The following is a 20,565-nucleotide window of genomic DNA, read 5'->3' on the forward strand; positions in this document are numbered from 1 at the left end:
AAGAGCAGAGTAGTTAGAGTTAAGCAGGTGGTTGCCTTCCATAATGAAACTAGTCTGAATATCGATTCGTTTGTTAAGGTCAACTCTTTTTCTTTGACTTAAGGCACTGGAGCTTTTGATAAGACAGAGAGTTTTTTAAAATAAGATATCATTTTAAACTAAACACCAGGGATACCTTCTGTTTCAAAGAAATCCAGTTACAAAGTCTCTTATGAAGTTTACTCAAATCAAGATCCCCTAATTTATAAAATTACAATTCAAAATGCCTTTTGATATGCAACAAGGAAAGAGTCTACTAGTTTATATTGCACATAATAAGATTTACCATAAAAGCTAAATGATATAAAATAATTTACAATTGATAAAAACATAACTGTGCTAAGGAGTTTGGTTAAAGACGTAACCATATAGTTTAACTGATCAACAAAAGCAAGATCAAAAGCTTCAGACACTTAAGGGAGTTAGACACAAATCAAACAGTGGGCATATCAAGCAACCAACGAACTGTAACTGTAATCAGACTATTATTTTCCATTTCAAGCAATTGATTATTAAAAAAATAAGGGTTTTTTTCTAATAAAAGTAGCAGATTTCTTTTTGGCAGTCAGAATCAATCAATTACTGTCCAAAAGGAATGGTTAAGGCAGAAAAACATGGGAGATATTTAAAATGCATTTTCAGAACTATAACAATGTGTGGAGGCAAATAAATTAGATCCCTACACAATAAAGTTTCTAATTTCAATTTCTGAAATAAAACCTAAATTGCGACTACATTTCTTCTCTTATGGTTAGTTCTGCCTCATTTCCCATGATTTCAGTATTTTAACCAAGGAAATCTCTAATTTATTGAAATCGTTTTCTAATATTACAAAACTAATTAAACACATCTTTTTAAGCAGTGGAAAAAAAACCTGTTTTGAACAAAAATAAAACAAAACTAATAAGGATAAACAAAAAAATAAAAGTAAATATGAAACTAGTATAAAATGCTATAGAGATAAGCACAGAAAGTTATCTTTTATAAGAAAATTTTTGTAACAGGAAAGAATTAAAGGGAAAAGCATACTGATTCTCCTTTTTAAGGTTTTGTCTTACAATACTTTCTGAATGGACTAAAATCATTCTCAACAACTCCTTTTCTTTATTTTCACTAAATAGGTTGGTAGAACTATGAGATATCGAAGGAAAAGAAATTAAAAAAAAAAAAGGGACCATCCTCCCCCCACAACTAAAGCACTATAAACAAAACAGAAATATTTACACCATTTCACTAATGTTTAAAATTGTGGGTAGTCACTGAGGTAATGAAATAATTAAGACATAAAAAAACTAAAACTTCATACTGTCCAAAGTGATGGTTTTTTATAATATTAATTTTAAAACTCATATAAAAAGCAATCATAGATGAAATGTTAGACTATACTGATGTACATACTGTATCAGCCTTGTTTATTTTTTCTTGGTGATTAGGATATGCTTATAAATGGGTCATCACATAGTAATAATTAGATCCTTCTGAGAAAGAATTCAGAGAAAAAATATAATAGATGTATGTTTTGGCTATAAATAGCAATATAATTTAATTACTATCTGCAATTCAGGCATCACTAGATGTATCTGTTACCTCCACAATATCCGAGTTGGTTCTGCTCTCGTGAGGTTCATTATACTCTGTGTACTTGAGAAGAACCTTGTCCATGTCGGTGCTGGCATACTGAAACAGCTTGTTGGAGCTGTTGAAGATGATGAGTGCTATTTCACAGTCACAGAGCACACTGAGCTCATAGGCTTTCTTCATTAACCCAAACTTCCTCTTTGTAAACGTGACCTAGACAACAGAAAAAAGCGCATTTTTACTAAGTTAGTAGTAGTACTGGAATACAGGCTACCTGAAGATGAGTTCTCTTTTAATACTGAGTCTGATTTCAAAGGTGAAAAAACTTCTTAGCTTCATACTCCACAAAGTCTCCTTCCCCAGTTTGCCAAAGGACTACAATTCTACATATATTTTGTATCTCCAAGGGCTAGATAGAGTAGTCTCCTGAGAAGGCTTCCTTTATCCTTGGCTGCGGCTCTGGGCAAAGAACCAGAGAAGGAAACAGCTAACTAGTGGCCTCTTACCATCCAGTTTCAAAAGGCATCAGAAAGTCCAAGTCCTACCTCAGTAATCCATGTGTGTGTGCGCTTAGTTGCTCGTGTCCAACTGTTCGCGACCCCATGGACTGTAGCCTGCCAGGCACCTCTGTCTAGGGATTTTTTAGGCAAGAATATTGGAGTGGCTCCATCTTCCCGACCCAGGAATCGATCCCGCATCTCCTGTATCTCCTGCATTGTACTGGATTATTTACCTGCTGAGCCATCAGGGAATCCATCATTACTCAGACTTTAATCTCTAAACAACAAAATACATCCACTAATCTAAGTTATCCTTCTCCTTTCCAACCCCTTCTAATGCACCCATGAAAATTCACAGTCTAGATCAGCAAATTCCCCAATGTCCTCAAAGTCTTCTTTTAATATTTCTCTAACTGAAACCTGTCACCTGAAGCCCTCTCAAATAGAAACTAATTTGTTTCTTTTCAATACTACATCTCCAGTACTCAATGGTCTGGAAGATATGTCCTTTTTTGCTTCCCATTCTCTCCTCAATTTTCCTTTCTTCTCTAAAAACCCCCAATGTTTTGAAGCTCAAGTTATTTGCAATGAGGGAGACCTGGGTTTAATCCCTGGGTTGGGAAGATTTCTGGAAAATGGAGAGGCTACCCACTACAGTATTCTGGCCTAGAGAATTCCATGGACGGTATAGTCCATGGGGTCAGAAAAGTCAGACATGACTGAGTGACTTTCACTTTTCAAACTCTCCTTGTGGTGACCTCAAAATTATTCTTCCCCAAGCACTGCTAAGTGTCAAATAAGTATCTCTGAGTGAGTAAGTGAAAGTCTCTCAGTTGTGTCCAACTCTTTGCTCATTTATTCCTTTATCTTTATGCAAGTGGCTGACAATTACTGGGAACATAAATGTGCAAGCACACTCACATCCATATCCCCTTTGTTTTTCTAAACTGATGACCATAAATTTTAACTAACACTTAACACTGCCTGACATAACTTAGCTCATTTGTCCCATTAGCCCATTCTGATGGATAAGGATAAGAGGCCTGTGGAAGCTTCCTGATGGGAGGTACTGGCTATTGTGCAAACTGGGTCTTGCTCTGATGGGCGGGGTCATGCTCAGTAAATCTTTAATCCAATTTTCTGCTGATGGGTGGGACTGTGTTCCCGCCCTGTAGTTTGGCCTCAGGCCAAACTATAGTAGGGATTATGGCATAATGACCACCTCCTTCAAAAGGACTTAAGCCAGCATGCCACTGGCAACCAGGACTGTTGTATACAGTGCCCCTGACCCCGTGGCAGAGAGAATGAAAACCACAATCACAGAAAACTAACCAAACTGATCACATGGATCACAGTCTTGTCTAACTCAATGAAAGTATGAGCCATGCACAGGGCCACCCAAGACACATGGGTAAGGGTGAAGAGCTCTGACAAAATGTGGTCCACTGAAGAAGGGGAAGGCAAACCACCTCAGCATTCTTACCTTGAGAACCCCAAGAACAGTATGAAAAGGAAAAAAGATATGACACTGAAAGATGAACTCCCCACATTGACAGGTGACCAATATGCTACTGGAGAAGAGCAGAGAAATAGTTCCAGAAGTAATAAAGAGTCTGAGTCAAAGTGGAAACAACACCCAGTTGTGGATGTGTCTGGTGGTAAAAGCAAAGTCCAATGTTGTAAAGAACATTGCATAGGAACCTGGAATGTTAGGTCCCATGAATCAAGGTAAACTGGAAGTAGTCAAACAGGAGATGGTAAGAGTGAATATCAACATTTTAGGAATGGGTGAACTAAAATGGACTGGAATGAGTGAATTTCATACAGATGACCACTGTATCTACTATTGTGGGCAAGAATCCGTTAGAAGAAACGGAGTAGCCTTCACAGTCAACAAAAGAGTCCAAAATGCAATACTTGGGTGAAATCTCAAAAATGACAGAATGATCTCTGTTTGTTTCCAAGGCAAACCATTCAATATCACAGCAATCCAAGTCTGTGCCCCAACCACTAATGCTGAAGAAGATGAATGGCTCTATGATGACCTATAGACCTTCTAGAACACACACCAAAAAAAGATGTTCCTTTCATCATAGGTAATTGGAACACGAAAGTAGGAAGTCAAGAGAAACCTGGAGTAACAGGCAAATTTGGGGTTGGAGTACAAAACGAAGCAGGGCAAAGGCTAACAGAATTTCCAAGAGAACGCACTGGTCATAGTGAACACCCTCGTCCAACTACACAAGAGACAACTCTACACATGGACATCACCAGATGGTCAATACCAAAATCAGATTGATTATATTCTTTGCAGCCAAAGATGGAGAAGCTCTATACAGTCAGAAAAAACAAGACTGGGAGCTGACTGTGGTTCAGATCATGAACTCCTTATTCCTGGCAATCCTGATTCCAGCTTGTGCTTCATCAAGCCCAGCACTGCGCATGTTGTACTCTATGTATGGAAAAATATCAATGACCTCAGATATGTAGATAACAGCCTCCTTATAGAAAGCAGAGGAACAAAAGAGCCTCTTGAAACTGAAAGAGGAGAGTGAAAAAGTTGGCTTAAAACTCAACATTCAAAAAGCAAAGATCATGGCATCCAGTTCTATCACTTCATGGCAAATAGGTGGGGAAACAATGGAAACAGTGGAAGCCTTTATTTTCTTGGGCTCCCAAATCACTGCAGATGGTGACTGCAGCCATGAAATTAAAAGACACCTGCTCCTTGGAAGAAAAGCTATGACCAACCTAGATAGCATATTAAAAAGCAGAGACATTACTTTACCAACAAAGGTCCATCTAGTCAAAGCTATGGTTTTTCCAGTAGTCATGTATGGATGTGGGAATTGGACCAGAAAGAAAGCTGAATAATGAAGAATTGATGCTTTTGAACTATCGTGTTGGAGAAGACTCTTGAGAGTCCGTTGGACTGCAAGATCAAACCAGTCCATCTTAAAGGAATCAGTCCTGAATATTCATTGGAAGGACTGATGCTAAAGCTGAAGCTCCAATACCTTGGCCACCTGATGTGAAGAGTTGACTCATTAGAAAAGACCCTGATGCTGGGAAAGATTGAAGGCAGGAGGAGAAGGGGACAAAAAAGGACGATGGTTGGCATCATTCACTCAATGGACATGACTCTGAGCAAGCTCTGGCAGATGGTGAAGGACAGGGAGGCCTGGTGTGCTGCAGACCATGGAGTCAGGAAGAGTGAGACAGGACTGAGTGACTGAATGACAACAAAGCCCATTTTCCGGGCGGAGATACTTCCTATCTTCTCTCCCTCAATCCACTCTCCACTGACAACCCTGCTTTAAACCACTGATAACCCTGCTTCAAACCACAGAAAACAGAAGTAAGCAGCAACCGTCTCACTTCCCATCACTGAATCTATCTGTCCAACCGCTTGTCTGTTCATTTCCACACTCTTCCATCTCTGCTGTTACTACTGACATCTCTGTTCCTATTTTTTTCCAGATGCTGCGCTCTCCTCCCTCATCATGGTTTCCTTCCTCTCTGTCAGATCAAAGGCCATAAACAGAAACATGCTCGAGTATCTTCTTTGACTTCATGCTGCCTTTCCAGTCACCACCCCTTCTTCTTGCCCTTCTTTCTGCTCTACTTCAGAGTAAAAATATTTGAAAGATATGTCTATAGTTATCACCTCTAATTTCTCACCACCTATTCTCTCCCCAACCTACTGCAATCAGACTTTCAGTCCTCATATTCTGCTAAGACTTGCCAATATGATCACAGTGATCTTCAATTTATGTGATTAAAGTCAATGATCACTTTTTCCCCCTTATTTTACCACGTATTTCATTTGACAAATTTGACCATGTTCTCAATCTTCAAACATTTTCTTTTCCAAGTGTTTATGGAGCCACACTGTCCTAGTTTTCCTCCTATTTGAATGACTTCTTCCTCTCAGCCTTTAGAGCTATACCGTCTTCCTCTGCTCAATCTCTACACATTAAAGTGCCTGTGAGCTTTAGATCAAGGGTCCCTTCTCTTTACCCTCACAGTCCTTCCAGGTAATTGCATCCAGCTATCTAGCTTCATAATTTTAAAGGCAACAAATATGCTCTTTCTACAGTCTCCTCCAGTTCAGCAAATAGCACTGTCACCCGTTCAAACAAAATCAAATAATATCTAAGAGTTATCCTTTATCTCTCTAATCACAATAATCTACTCTACCTATTCCTTCAGTAAATTTCAGTAAACTCCACCTCTAAAACATATCCCAAATCAATCCACTTCTATCTACACCACTATACCACCAGGTTAGGTAACATGGTGTCTCATGTGAATTACTTACAGAATCTCCTTATTAGATTTCCTGCTTTACCTATTGCACCCTACAGTTTATTGGCCACACACCTGACAGACTGATATACCTGAATCACAAATCAAATGTATAAGTAGGAGTTTATAGAGTTTCTCACTGCACTGAAAGTAATAATCAAACTCATTAAGGAAACAAAGTAAACGATCTGGCTTCAAACCATCTGACTTTATTTCCTCTCTCTCTCTCTCTCACACTACGCTGCACTGGTGTGTACAGTGTGTGGGTTTTCTTCACCACCAGCTACTACTCCCTGTCTTAGGAACCTGGCTATTTCCCCTCTCTGTGGAACACTCTTCACATTCCATGTATTTCTTTCTCTTTAAAAAAAAAAAAAGAAAAATCTCTTATCATTATTTAATCTTTTAAAAAAGCCCTTAAAATACAAACACACAAATATATGATTTTATATAAATGTATATATGGAATATAATGGGTTCTGCTTGCGTCCTTTTAACCCATGTTTTCAACTTAGTATTTTTCATTTCACATTTTTGTACAAGATCGTAAAATCATATATACATTTAGATGTATATACATATAAGGGATCTTGTCAGCATTTTATGAAACTGGGACTCTTATCAATACTCTTTGACATTGTTTTGAACTGTGGCATTGGAGAAGACTCTTGAGAGTCCCTTGGACTACAAGGAGATCCAACCAGTCCATCCTAAAGGAAATCAGTCCTGAATATTTATTGGAAGGACTAATGCTGAAGCTGAAGCTTCAATACTCTGGCTATCTGATGCGAAGAACTGACTCCTTAGAAAAGACCCTGATGCTGGGAAAGACTGAAGGCAGGAGGAGGGAATGACAGAGGATGAGATGGTTGGATGGTATCACTGACTCGATGGAGGTAAGTTTGAGCAAGCTCCGGGAACTGGTGATGGACAGGGAGGCCTGGCGTACTGCAGTCCATGGGGTTGCAAAGCATCAGACACGACTGACTGACTGAAATGAACTGATCCAATACTTTTTGTTTTCCTCATTGAGCCACATCTCATGAATGTGTAAGTCAAACAGTATAATTCTGAGGTACTCTTTTGAATAATTTCATAATTTTTTCATATGAATGTTACTACTCTTACAAGGTGCAAAATAAAAATCTTATTTCTTTTTCTGCACACCACAACTGGAGGCTCCCACTAACTGCAACTAGAGAAAGCCCAGGCTCACAAGCAAAGACCCAGCACAGACAAGAAAAAAAGAAAACCCAACAACACAGTTTTTAGGTTTACTACCTGGCAATCAGTATATGTTTTTAATATTCTCCTTTACTGAATTTACTGATGATTCTTTGGTTGGGTAGGTAAATTTTAATCAATTTGGTGAATGCTCTACATATACTTGTATACACTATTTTCTCAGTGTAGTGTTCAATATAGTGTAATGTATATTGTATATATATATGTATATAATTACATATATATTACATAAGTGTAATATCAATTTTATTCATTATGCCACTTAGCTCTGGTATACCATCAATTATTTTTTGTCCATTTGATATATTTCGTTCTCAGACTAATGTGTTTAAGTATCTTTAATTATTAGTTTCCACTTATGTTTGTTTCTCTTTTAGTTTTTGATTGGTAAAGGTAGTATTTAGTATATCAGTACTCCTAATTCTTACATTGTCAAGATGAATTACAACTTTCAGCATTGAGAAGTATCTTTCTTTGTCCCATTTAATGCTTTTTGTCTTCAACCCTACACTGTTTAATATCAGGATTCTATCTGTTTTCTCATTGCTTTCATTTGTCTGGTACACTTTTTCTCATCTCTTTCTTTCTGATCATTCCATTTGAGGTGTGTCTCCTTCTGTCAATATCTGGACCTTGTGAACTAAATGGAAATGTTTTTTCTTTAAATAAACAGTACCATTCACATTTATTGATGTGACTGATAATAGAGATTTCATTGATATTTTAGTACTTTAATATTTATATGTATTATATATATTTCCTGTTATTTTCTTCTAAATGATGTGTTTCCTTTGCTTCTTTGAGAAAAAGTCAATGAAGACTAGCACTTTTGTTTTAGTGGTTATCTTTGTAGTTACAACTTTTGCAAATGCCCTTAGTCTCTATTTTCATGTTTAATCCCTCACTATTTGGTGTGTCAAATCTTAATGATATTTTTTAACTTCCACCTATTGCATAAATAATTAACAATATGCCTGTTCTACTTTCCTGTTTTCCTTTTCTTTATTACCATGTCTCAGCTACATTATTTGTCTCTTTTCAAAACAAAGTAATATATAATAAATAATATATATTATTCTTCCACCCTTGCCCCCATTGTTGCTTTAGGCTTATATCTATAGTCAAGTATATTAAATGTTGGTCAAGGATCTTTTTGCATATTTCCTCAGGCATCTCTCAGCTGTATGGAGCTTATCTTCTACTAGACTGCACAATAATAGCTTTTGAGTATAGAATTACCTGAGCTCTCATAGGTTTAACTTGAAACATCTTTGTATTTGAATACAGCTTAACTACAAACGAAATCCTACCTTCAGATATTTTCCCCTGCATTTACTGAAAATGCTGCTCTGTTGTCTTGCTTTGTATCTTGATTTTGCAAAATTTGATGCCAGTCTAATTCTCTGTACTTACAAATTTGCTGCAGTTTTACACCAGAAGCTCTGATGATCTTTTTCTTTATCTTAAAATCTATGGAGATGTAGAGAAGATAATGGGTATGTAGGGAAGGGTGGGATGAACTGGGAGAGTAGCACTGACATATATATACTACCATCTGTAAAACAGGTAAGCAGTTGGAAGTGGCTTTACAGAACAGGGAGCTCAGCTTGGTATTCTGTGATGACCCAGAGGGGTGGGATGGGGCGGGGTTGGGAGGGAGTTTCAAGAGGGAGAGGATCTCTGTAAACATATAGCTAATTCACTTTGTTATACAAAGGAAATTGACACATTTGAAAGCAATTACACTCCAATAAAAAAATAAGAGAAAAAAAGAAAGGAGGATAGAAAGGAAATGTAAACAAATTAGAAGAAAATAAAATTGTCTTTATTCATAGATTACATGATTGCCCATGTGAAAAATCCCTACGAAAAAATTAATTCCTGGAACTAAAAAAACGAAAACTAATCAATATTTGTAATCAGATCCAGTTTTACAAAGATAGTCAGTAGCAGAATGAAAAATAAAGTTCATTCAACTACCCAAAAAACACCCTATTATAATAGTTTCAGTAGGATATGTATCAAAGCTGATCTCCGCAGGTCCACCTAATCCTTGGCATCTTATTTATGAAAACTTTAATTATATATCAGTTCTATGGTTTCATTTTTTTTTCTTTAAGGACTGAAATTATACACAAGTTGTATCTTTTTATCTCCCTTTCAAACATTTTCTTGTAAACCCTTTGAAATTACTTATTTTCATTCATTTAGCTGTTCCTGCCTTCCTTCAATTAATATTAAAGTTTCATTTGAGTATATATTCCTTGGCCACTTTATAATTTAGTCTTTGTTTTAATATTATTTTATCTTTTTTTCTTTCAATCAAGAATCGGCTTAATCACTTTGCTTCAACCATTCTTTCTTAAAAAAAAAATCCATTTCCATTCTTAGTATTCAAAATTCTGAGTCTTGATTCTTGTCTCTAACACTCCTGAATACTTATTTAAGGAAATTTATTTCAGCGTGGATAGCCATTAGCAGTTTTTTCCCCCACTGCTTCATTGTTTGGGGAACAATCTTGTCACATGAATAGCTATAAATATTATTTTGTTTTCTTATAACAGTTTATATAGGAGATGAAAGTGAAAGAGGAGAGTGAAAAAGTTGGTTTAAAGCTCTACATTCAGGAAACTAAGATCAAGGCATCTGGTCCCATTACTTCATGGCAAATAGATGGGGAAACACTGGAAACAGTGAGAAATATTTTGGGGGGCTCCAAAATCACTGCAGATGATGACTGCAGCCATGAAATTAAAAGATGCTTGCTCTTTGGAAGAAAAGCTATGACCAACCTAGACAGCATGTTAAAAAACAGACATTACTTTGCCAACAAAGGTCAATCTAGTCAAGGCTATGGTTTTTCCAGTGGTCATGTATGGATGTGACAGTTCAACTATAAAGGAAGCTGGGCACCAAAGAATTGATGCTTTTGAACTGTGGTGTTGGAGAAGACTCTTGACAGTCCCTTGGACTGGAAGGAGATCCAACCAGTCCATCCTAAAGGAAATCAGTCCTGAATATTCATTGGAAGGACTGATACTGAAACTCCAATACTTTAGCCACCTGATGCGAAGAACTGGCTCACTGGGAAAGACCCTGCTGCTGGGAAAAATTGAAGGTGGGAGGAGAAGGGGACAACAGAGGATAAGATGGTTGGATGGCATCACTGACTCAATGGACATGAGTTTGAGTAAACTCCAGGAGTTGGTGATGGACAGGGAAGCCTGGTGTGCTGCTTCCATGGGGTCACAAAGAGTTGGACACGACTGAGCGACTGAACTGAACTGATATAGAAGAAGATTGCCTGCATCACTGAATTTCTACAGAAAGAATTAGCAGCAGTTAGTAGATAGTGATTGAAAATATTCTTCGTTCAAGAGCACCTCTCCTTTTAAAGCAGTTAAGTATGGTCCCTTTAATGAAAGCCTTTTGGGGGGAGTACTGGCAGTGGGGAAAAGTGTTTTGTGTCTTTTAATTAAAATACCTTTGCATATTCTTTTGTCTTGAAGGATGTGTGTGTATCTTCTCTTAATTTCCATTTACCTAACATTTTCCAAAAAGTACCTCTGCCTTCCTTTTTGCCCTCTTTTCCCTGAAACAGCTGCCTTTTCAAGACTACAGACTTGCTTGGGCATATACTTTTAGTCCTTTCTTTACCTGTGGTCTCTTCTGATCTACAAGGAGTATTTTCCAGAATTTTTGGACTTAGTATAGAATTCCTCTTTTTGGAAGTGATTTCAAATCAGTCTTAAGATAGCTACAAGGTCTCCTCTTCTCTTTTCCCACATACTTTTTCCTGATCTATGTATGCTTGGTTCACCACAAAGACTTGCAACAGATGTCCAAGAAATAGCACACGGTGACTTGGAAATAATTTTCTACCTGAAGGTAATGTGAATTTAGACATTCTTTGCCTTCTAGTTGTGCCAAGGTTGTAGGTTTTGTATTCCTGCTTTTCTACATTTATTTTTGGAGAAATTATGTTAGAAGAGTCAGGATTTATTCAGCCACCATTACTCTGATTACCAAGAATTCCACCTATAAATCTGAATCTTTATTTTGCAACAGGTTTATACATTTTTCTACTTGAGACATATTAAGCATTTCATCTTAAATGTTATAAAATTTAAATATAAGACATCAGTATTAATAAAGCCATTTCAGTATTAGTCAAAATAAACATAAATTTTATTTTTAAATTTTAATTTTATTCCAGTATTATAGTCACTATAAAGAAAAAGAATAGGACTAAAGGCTAGCCTACAAAATTCAGTGTCACTATAAACTGAGGTAGATTTTATTTTAACCTAACCAGCTCTCCTGATTTTGTGTCAAATCTAGACTAATACAATTCTTTGAATTCAAGAAGGTTAGATTATACTATCTCCAAAAGATCTTTTATATTTTAAATATCAAGTACCTGCAAAATTTTTACACCATATACATTTAGACATATCTTTATTTCATTGTTGAATTTAAAGTCCAGGAGAGACTTCAAGTGTCTGTTCTAGCACTTCTAACTCTAGTGGAAGTTGCCACTTGAGTAATAAAGCAGAACAAAATGAAAATTAACAACTCTTCTTAGATTCCTCAGAGAGCTGAGGTCCCAGGGCAACTTCTGCCCTACCCGCCAAAATGGAGACAGACAGACAGATACTATGAACCATAAATCACCAGAGCCATAAACAGAAACTGCCATAGGAATCAGTACAAGGGTAGGAAAATCTGAACTGTAATTAATGAATCGCTGGAGGCTCATTTTGGACAAGTATAAAGATTAACAACTTTAGGGGGACCCAGTTTTGGAGGCCACACCTACTCTTATGTGAGTTTTACCTGTAGGACCTCTCTATCAGATTCTCATAGTAAATCGAAATAATCAACTAGGATGATATAAAATAGTCCAAATATACATACAAAGGATGATAAAGAGTGAGGTCCAAGGAAATTGGGGTGTCAAGATATATTATCAGAATAGATTAAAAAAAATCCAGCCATATACTATTTACAAAAATACACCTACAGTATAAAGATATAGGTTGAATGTAAATGTAGAGAACTAGACCTGTTAAGAAAATATTAGCCAAGAGAGAGATGTAGTAGCTACAGTAACGTGAGACAGTAGATTTAAGTAGTTTAAAACAGCATGCCTTACTAAGGACACAAAAAGTCAGTACATAATTAAAAAATTCACCAAGAACACATAACAATTCTAAATACATATAAGCCTAATGAAATAGTCCCCAAATATCTAAAACAATATGTATTAAACTAGTACAATATATACAGAAAATGACAAATCCATTTATTGTGGTAAGTGTAATTATTGACAGGTCTCACTGAGCCAAAACTAAATACATAAATAAAATACAAAGAATACAGATAATCTGAACACAAAATAAGACTGAACTAACAGACATGTAGAATCCTGTATGCAACAAAAAAGAATACACATTTATCTAAAGTTCAATTGGAACATTTACAAACTGATTATGATTTAGAAAATGAAGCAAGCCTTAACTCATTTTAAAGTGTTCATAATCTATTGGTAAAGGCAAAATAAACTAAGAAACACTGTAATACATCCAGTCATAAAAGTGTTTATAAAATGTTTTAGTAAAGACTGAAATATACCATCTGAAACAGATTAAGTACACACAGAATTAATATCTGGAAAATATGAAGAACTTCTAAGAAAAAAATCAACAACCCAGCAAAACCACAAAAAGGTAACATTTTACCTTCATTAGGCCACAAAATATGCAAAATAAAATGAAAAAACATTAAGTGAGAAATATAGGAAGAAGAAAGGTAAAGTGTACAGAAGAAATTTTTATAGATTACTATAGTATATCTGGTACAACCGCTTGGCAGAGCCACTTGAAAACCTCACAGTACAGTTATGATGGATATACTCAACCCAGCAACCCCTCTAGAATCACAGCGGCATGTCCACAGATGTAGCCTGGGCATCATTCCTAACATAACATGCAGCAAAATTTCTAAAAAACTGGAAACAACCTAAACGTTCTCTGACAGAAGTACTGATAAATGAATTGAGGCACATTCTTTCCTACAAATTACTTGTACCACCTGAATGAGTTACATAGACAAATGTCTGAAACACTACATTGAGTGAAATAGCAAATGCAGATGAGAATGCTATTATGTAAGATTTTTAAATTGTGTTGAAATAATAATAGTATGCTTAAATAACAAAGAAAACAGAAATTAAACCCATTATGTAGGGTTCCTTTGGGAAAGAAAAGAAGAGTGAGACTTGCAAAAATTACAAAGGAAGTACATTTCTAATTTTCTTCTTTTACAAGGGAAGGTATCTGCAGGAAATATGTCAGAATCGACCTACATTACTTCTGGAAAAGTAACAGTGTTTGAGGTATTGTTCTCTGTATTCTGCCTTAAAATAATTTTTCAACTCATTTTTTTTTAAGTATAAGAGGATGTCTGCCTCTAAATGGAGTGACTGGTGGAAGACCAAAGAACCCACTGAGATCAACTATAAAAAACAGTGAAATACACCAAATACCTGTTCTAAGACATCAGAAAGCTGCTGAAGCAAGAAGGACTGAAGATGCCAAAACTCTAGAGGGATGAAAGACTTCACTTCCAGCTAGAAGCTCCTGGTGAAAGTGTGTTTGTCCTTCTTGTCCTTCTAATACTTCTTTTAAAAACGTAAACTTTGTATTAAAGTATAGAAAACCCACAAATCCTAAGTGTGTGGCTCACTGAATTTTTTTTGGGGGGGGGAAAGAATACGGCATTATATTTAGCATAATCCAGAAACCCTCTTTGTCCCGTCTCCCAATCATTATCATCTTGTCTCAAGTAAGGTCAGAAACCCAACCTCTAGCACCACAGATTAATTATGCCTGTTGCTGAACTATTTTATGAATAGCTTGTGTTTATTTGTGCCTTCCTGGGATGATTTCTGCAATAAAATCCACAAGGACCAACAGAGTACCCATCTGAAAAGTGGCAAATTTTGACCCCCTACACCTCAAACCACACAAAAACCAAGTTCCAAATGAACAGTAGATGTAAAACCCAAAAGTCTATTTACAAGAGAAAAATGTATATATGTGTGTGTATATATATATACACACACACACACATAGACTGTGTTCTATCCACACAATGGAATATTATACATCAATGAAAATTTACGAAGTGTATCTCCATGCAACAATAACAGTGAAGAATTTCACAAAGATAATGCTGCACGAAAGAACGCATGTTGTTCCAATAATATGAAGTATGATATTTATCTTATGAGCTCAAAAACTCTAGTAATTCAAAACTCTATTTGGTATTACTGTTTGATCCTTGGAAAAAAAGCAGTAACAAACCCGGACACTATTAAAAAGCAGAGACATTACTTTGCCTACAAAGGTCCATATAGTCAAAGTCATGGTTTTTCCAGTAGTCACATAAGGATGTGACTACTGTATGTAGTACAGAATCAAGGGGCAAAAAGATATACTGCAAAATGAACTCCCAGGTCAGTAGGTGTCCAAAATGCTACTGGAGAAGAGGGGAGAAATAACTCCAGAAAGAATGAAGAGACTAAGCCAAAGCAAAAACAACACCCAGCTGTGGATGTGATTGGTGATGGAGGTAAAGTCTGATGCTGTTAAGAACAATACTGCATAGGAACCGGGAATGTTAGATCCACAAATCAAGGCAAATTGGAAATGGTCAAACAGGAGATGGTAAGAGTAACCATCGATATTTTAGGAATCAGTGAACTTAAATGGACCAGAATGGGTGAATTTAACTCAGATGATCATTGTATCTACTGCTGTGGGCAAGAATCCCTTAGAAGAAATAGAGTAGCCTTAATAGTCAACAAAAGAGTCTGAAATGCAGTACTTGGGTGCAATCTCGAAAACAACAGAATGATTTCTGATAACAGCAATCCAGGTCTATGTCCCAACCAGTTAACTTCTTCAATCTGAAAAAGCTGAAATTGAACGGTTCTATGAAGATCTACAAGACCTTCTAGAACTGACACCCAAAAAAGATGTCCTTTTCATTATACGGGACTGGAATCCAAAAGCAAGAGATACCTGGAGTAACAGGCAAATGTGGCCTTGGAGTACAAAATGAAGCACAGTAAAGGCTAACAGAGTTTTCCCAAGAGAACACACTGGTCATAGCAAACACCGTCTTCCAACAACACAAGAGAAGACTCTACACATGGACATCATCAGATGGTCAAAACCAAAATCAGAATGATTAATATTCCTTGCAGCCAAAGATCAAGAAGCTCTTATATAGAGCAAAAACAAGACGGGGAGTTGACTGTGGCTCAGACCATGAGCTCCTTATTGCCAAATTCAGACTTAAAGAAAGTAGGGAAAACCACTAGACCATTCAGGTATGACCTAAATAAAATCCCTTACGATTATACAGTGGAAGTGACAAAGAGATTCGAGGGATCAGATCTGATAGACAGAGTGCCTGAAGAACTATGGGCGGAGGTTCGGTACTTTGTACAGGAGGCAGTGATCAAGAACATCCCCAAGAAAAAACTGCAAAAAGGCAAAATGGTTGTCTGAGGAGGCCTTACAAATAGCTGTGAAAAGAAGAGAAGCAAAAGGCAAAGGAGAAAAGAAAAGACATACCCATTTGAACGCAGAGTTCCAAAGAATAGCAAGGAGAGATAAGAAAGCCTTCCTCAGTGATCAATGCAAAGAAATATAGGAAAACAATAGAATGGGAAAGACTAGAGATCCCTTCAAGAAAATTAGAGATACCAAGGGAACATTTCATGCAAAGATGGGCACAATAAAGGACAGAAGCAGTATGGACCTAACAGAAGCAGAAGATATTACAAACAGGTGGCAAGAATACAGAGAAGAACTATACAAAAAAGATCTTAACAACCAAGATAACCACGATGGTGTGATCACTCACCTAGAACCAGACATCCTGGAATGTGAAGTGAAGTGGGCCTTAGGAAGCATCACTATGAACAAAGCTAGTGGAGGTAAGGATGTGAGAGCTGGGCAATAAAAATGGTTTAGTGCCAAAGAATCAATGCCTTCGAACTGCGGTGCTGGAGAAGGTTCCTGAGAGTTCCTTGGACTGCAAGGAGATCAAATGAGTCAATCCTACAGGAAATCAACTGTGAACACTCACTGAATGGACTGGTGCTGAATATCCAATACTCTGGCCACCTAAAACTAAGAGCGAACTTACTGGAAAAGACCCTGGTGCTGGGAAAGATTGAAGGCAGGAAGAGAAGGGGATGAGAGGATGAGATGGTTGGATGACATCAACAACTCAATGGACATGAGTTTGAACAAACTCCAGGAGATAGTGAAGGACATAGAAGCCTGGTGTGCTGCAGTCCATGGGGTCACAAAGAATGAGACACAACTGAGCGACTAAACAACAATCTTCAGTAACTGCTCCATGAACTACCCCACCATCAGAAGTTGGTGGCTCCTTCCATAAACACTCCTATTACCTATTTCTATTTGCAATACACTTAATCTCATATGTAGGTTGTAAGTTTTTAATGAGATCCTAGGGCCTAACAGTCTTTCAGGTAAAGGAGGTATTCAAAGCTGGACACAACATCTCTTCTGCATGGAAACAATTTTTCCCCTTTTAATGAAACATTTAACTCAGAATACACAAATTCCAAAATTATAAAATTAAGATACCCTTTTAATTTATGACAAATTGTCTATACTTAATCTAACATTAAAAATAAGCAGATATCCTTGTTTCATCTGGCAACTTAGCAGGCACACTCAACAAAGAAACAGGCTAACTCTAGCTGCTGATATATAGCAGCACTTTCTATTTTTTAAAAACAGGTCCTTTCTTTAACTTAAAAAGTTCCATTACACAGTCACTTACCTATTCCTAGTTCTCCTTTCCCTCTAAACATGTGGAGTCCTTTTTCCACTGGTAGTTCTAGTCTGAAAGTGAAAGTCGCTCGGTCACGTCCAACTCTTTGCAACTCCATGGACTATACAGTCCATGGAATTCTCTAGGCCAGAATACTGGAGTGGGTAGCCTTTCCCTTCTCCAGGGGTTTTTCCTGACCGAGGAATCAAACCAGGGTCTCCTGCACTGAAGGTGGATTGATTCTTTACCAACTGAGCTATCAGGGAAGTACCAGTCTATCTGCTGCTGCTGCTGCTGCTAAGTTGATGCAGTCGTGTCCAACTCCGTGCGACCCCATAGATGGCAGCCCACCAGGCTCCCCCGTCCCTGGGATTCTCCAGGCAAGAACACTGGAGTGGGTTGCCATTTCCTTCTCCAATGCATGAAAGTGAAAAGTAAAAGTGAAGTCGCTCAGTCGTGTCCGACTCTTCGCAACCCCATGGACTGCAGCCTACCGGGCTCCTCCGTCCATGGGATTTTCCAGGCAAGAGTACTGGAGTGGGGTGCCACTGCCTTCTCCTCCAGTCTATTTCTGTTCAATTTAAACATGACCCTCTATGGGATGTATATTGAGAGTGAAAGGGATCTTAACTATTAGTCACTCAGTAATGTCCAACTCTTTGCAACCCTATGGACTGCGGCCCACCAGGCCCTCTGTCCATGGAAGGGATCTTAGGTGCTTTGCTAATTCTCTGATTGTATTTTAGTCCCTAATAAACCCTATTTTACATTTACACTGCACATGCTCAGGAAACAGGTACCCATGCCCCCTCTACATGTCAAAATCCTCAGACTTGGGAAAGGAAATTTACTTACCATCATGTTAGACTCATTCCTTTGAAATGATCGAATGATTATTCTATCAGTCTTCTCTTGTTAGCAACCTTCATAATGAATTATACTGTGTGAGCCTTAACACTATAGCTGAGGAATCTTCATGAGCTGAAACAGGGGCCCTCTTCAATTCAGTCTCTCAGCAACCCTAATCACTTCCACTAACTTCTCTACCAGTTGCTCAGCTGAGTTTTGTCCCCAACTGTATCTGTATTGCTGGATGAACTACTACTCAGACTTTCCAGAACACATCTTCAATACTGTTCTGTTACTGCTAAGATTAAAAAAAACAGCTATTCTTGAAACTTCTGATGTTCAGCCTTTCTGGAGATAATATCTCTCCCTCCTGCTTATGCTCTGAATAGTAGTTCATTTACAATAGTCTATGATATTATTTTTTCCTTCTTTCCTTTAAAATAAGGAAAGAAGATTTTAGGTCGAATCTAAAACAAGATTTTAGGTCGATGGGCTATACAAATCTCTGGGGTAACTACTCAACTTTACTATTTTAGTGTGAAAGCAGCCAAAGACACTATGTAAACAACCATGCGTGGCAGTGAAGTAATAATGCTTATTTATTAAAAAACAGGCAGTCAGCACACAGAACAGAGTTTGCCAACCCTTGCTTTAAACTCACATAACTTCTGGGCTTCATATACCAGTATCATTGTAATTATCTTGAGTTTGCCAAGGGTTTACTGATACTGCAGTGAAAATTAAGTTCAAAATATTTTATCTATTAAACATGAGATATATACATAAGTGACTTTAAAATATTTGTGATAATAATAGTTACAAAAATAATTCTCATTACCTGGTGCTTAATCAGAAAATCTAACTGATCAGAACACATTCCCTGATAACCAAAGTTAACTTACATATTATCTAATTATGAAAAGAGAGAAGATAATTTAAAATAATATGGAAAACAAACAAACATAATCAAGTGCACAGAAGACTAAATGTATTATGCTAAACATACACATAAATATACATAAATGTATTATGCTAAGCCTTCCTCAATGATCAATGCAAAGAAATAGAGGAAAACAACAGAATGGAAAAGACTATAGATCTCTTCAAGAAAATCAGAGATACCAAGGGAACATTTCATGCCAAGATGAGCACAAAAAAGGACAGAAATGGTATGGACCTAACAGAAGCAGAAGATATTAAAAAGAGGTGGCAAAAACACACAGAAGAACTATACAAAAAAGTTCTTCATGACCCAGATAAACACAATGGTGTGATCACTCACCTAGAGCCAGACATCCTGGAATGCAAAGTCAAGTGGGTCTTGGGAAGTATCACTATGAAAAAGATAGTGGAGGTGATGGAATTCCAGTTGAGCTATTTCAAATCCTGAAAGATGATGCAGTGAAAGTGCTGCACTCAATACGCAAGAAAATCTGGAAAACTGAGCAGTGACCACAGGACTGGAAGAGGTCAGTTTTCATTCCAATCCCGAAGAAAGGCAATGCCAAAGAATGCTCAAACTACTGCGCAACTGCACTCATCTCACACACTAGCAAAGTAATGCTCAAAATTCTTCAAGCCAGACTTCAACAGTATGTGAACTGTGAACTTCCAGATGTTCAAGCTGGTTTTAGAAAAGGCACAGGAACCAGAGATCAAATTGCCAACATCCACTGAATCATCGTAAAAGCAAGAGAGTACCAGAGAAACATCTACTTTTGTTTTATAGACTATGCCAAAGCCTTTGACTGTGTGGATCACAACACACTGTGGAAAATTCTTAAACAGATGTGAATACCAGACAACCTGACCTGCCTCCTGAGAAATCTGTACGCACATCAAGAAGCAACAGTTGGAACTGGACATGGAACAACAGACTGGTTCCAAATCAGTAAAGGAGTATGTCAAGGCTATATATTGTCACCCGCTTACTTAACTTACATGAAGAGTACATCATGCAAAATGTCGAGCTAGAAGAAGCACAAACTGGAATCAAGATTGCCGGGAGAAATATCAATAACCTCAGATATGCAAATGACATCAGACATATGGCAGAAAGAGAAGGCGAACTAAAGAGTCTCTTGATGAAAGTGAAAGAGGACGATGAAAAAGTTGCCTTAAATTCAGAAAACTAAGATCATGCATCTAGTCCCATCACTTCATG

General features: G+C 37.3%; 1 protein-coding gene across 16 annotated transcripts in view; it reads right to left on the minus strand.

Annotated features, from left to right (window-relative positions):
- Positions 1 to 20,565, minus strand: part of MEF2A (myocyte enhancer factor 2A) — a 199,730-nt gene that overhangs the window by 76,527 nt on the left and 102,638 nt on the right. For 14 of the 16 annotated variants that reach the window (XM_065905908.1, XM_065905912.1, XM_065905910.1 and 11 more), the window contains 2 exons: positions 2,163 to 2,353; positions 1,627 to 1,830 (listed from right to left, as the gene is read on the minus strand). In XM_065905908.1, coding sequence (XP_065761980.1) covers positions 1,627 to 1,830; positions 2,163 to 2,333 — 375 coding nt within the window. In that variant the 5' untranslated portion in view covers positions 2,334 to 2,353. The remainder of the gene's footprint in view (positions 1 to 1,626; positions 1,831 to 2,162; positions 2,354 to 20,565) is intronic. The other 2 variants (XM_065905907.1, XM_065905920.1) reach the window with 2 other exon arrangements.

This window comes from Muntiacus reevesi, chromosome 15, assembly GCF_963930625.1.
Source record: "Muntiacus reevesi chromosome 15, mMunRee1.1, whole genome shotgun sequence".
NCBI lineage: Eukaryota > Metazoa > Chordata > Mammalia > Artiodactyla > Cervidae > Muntiacus > Muntiacus reevesi.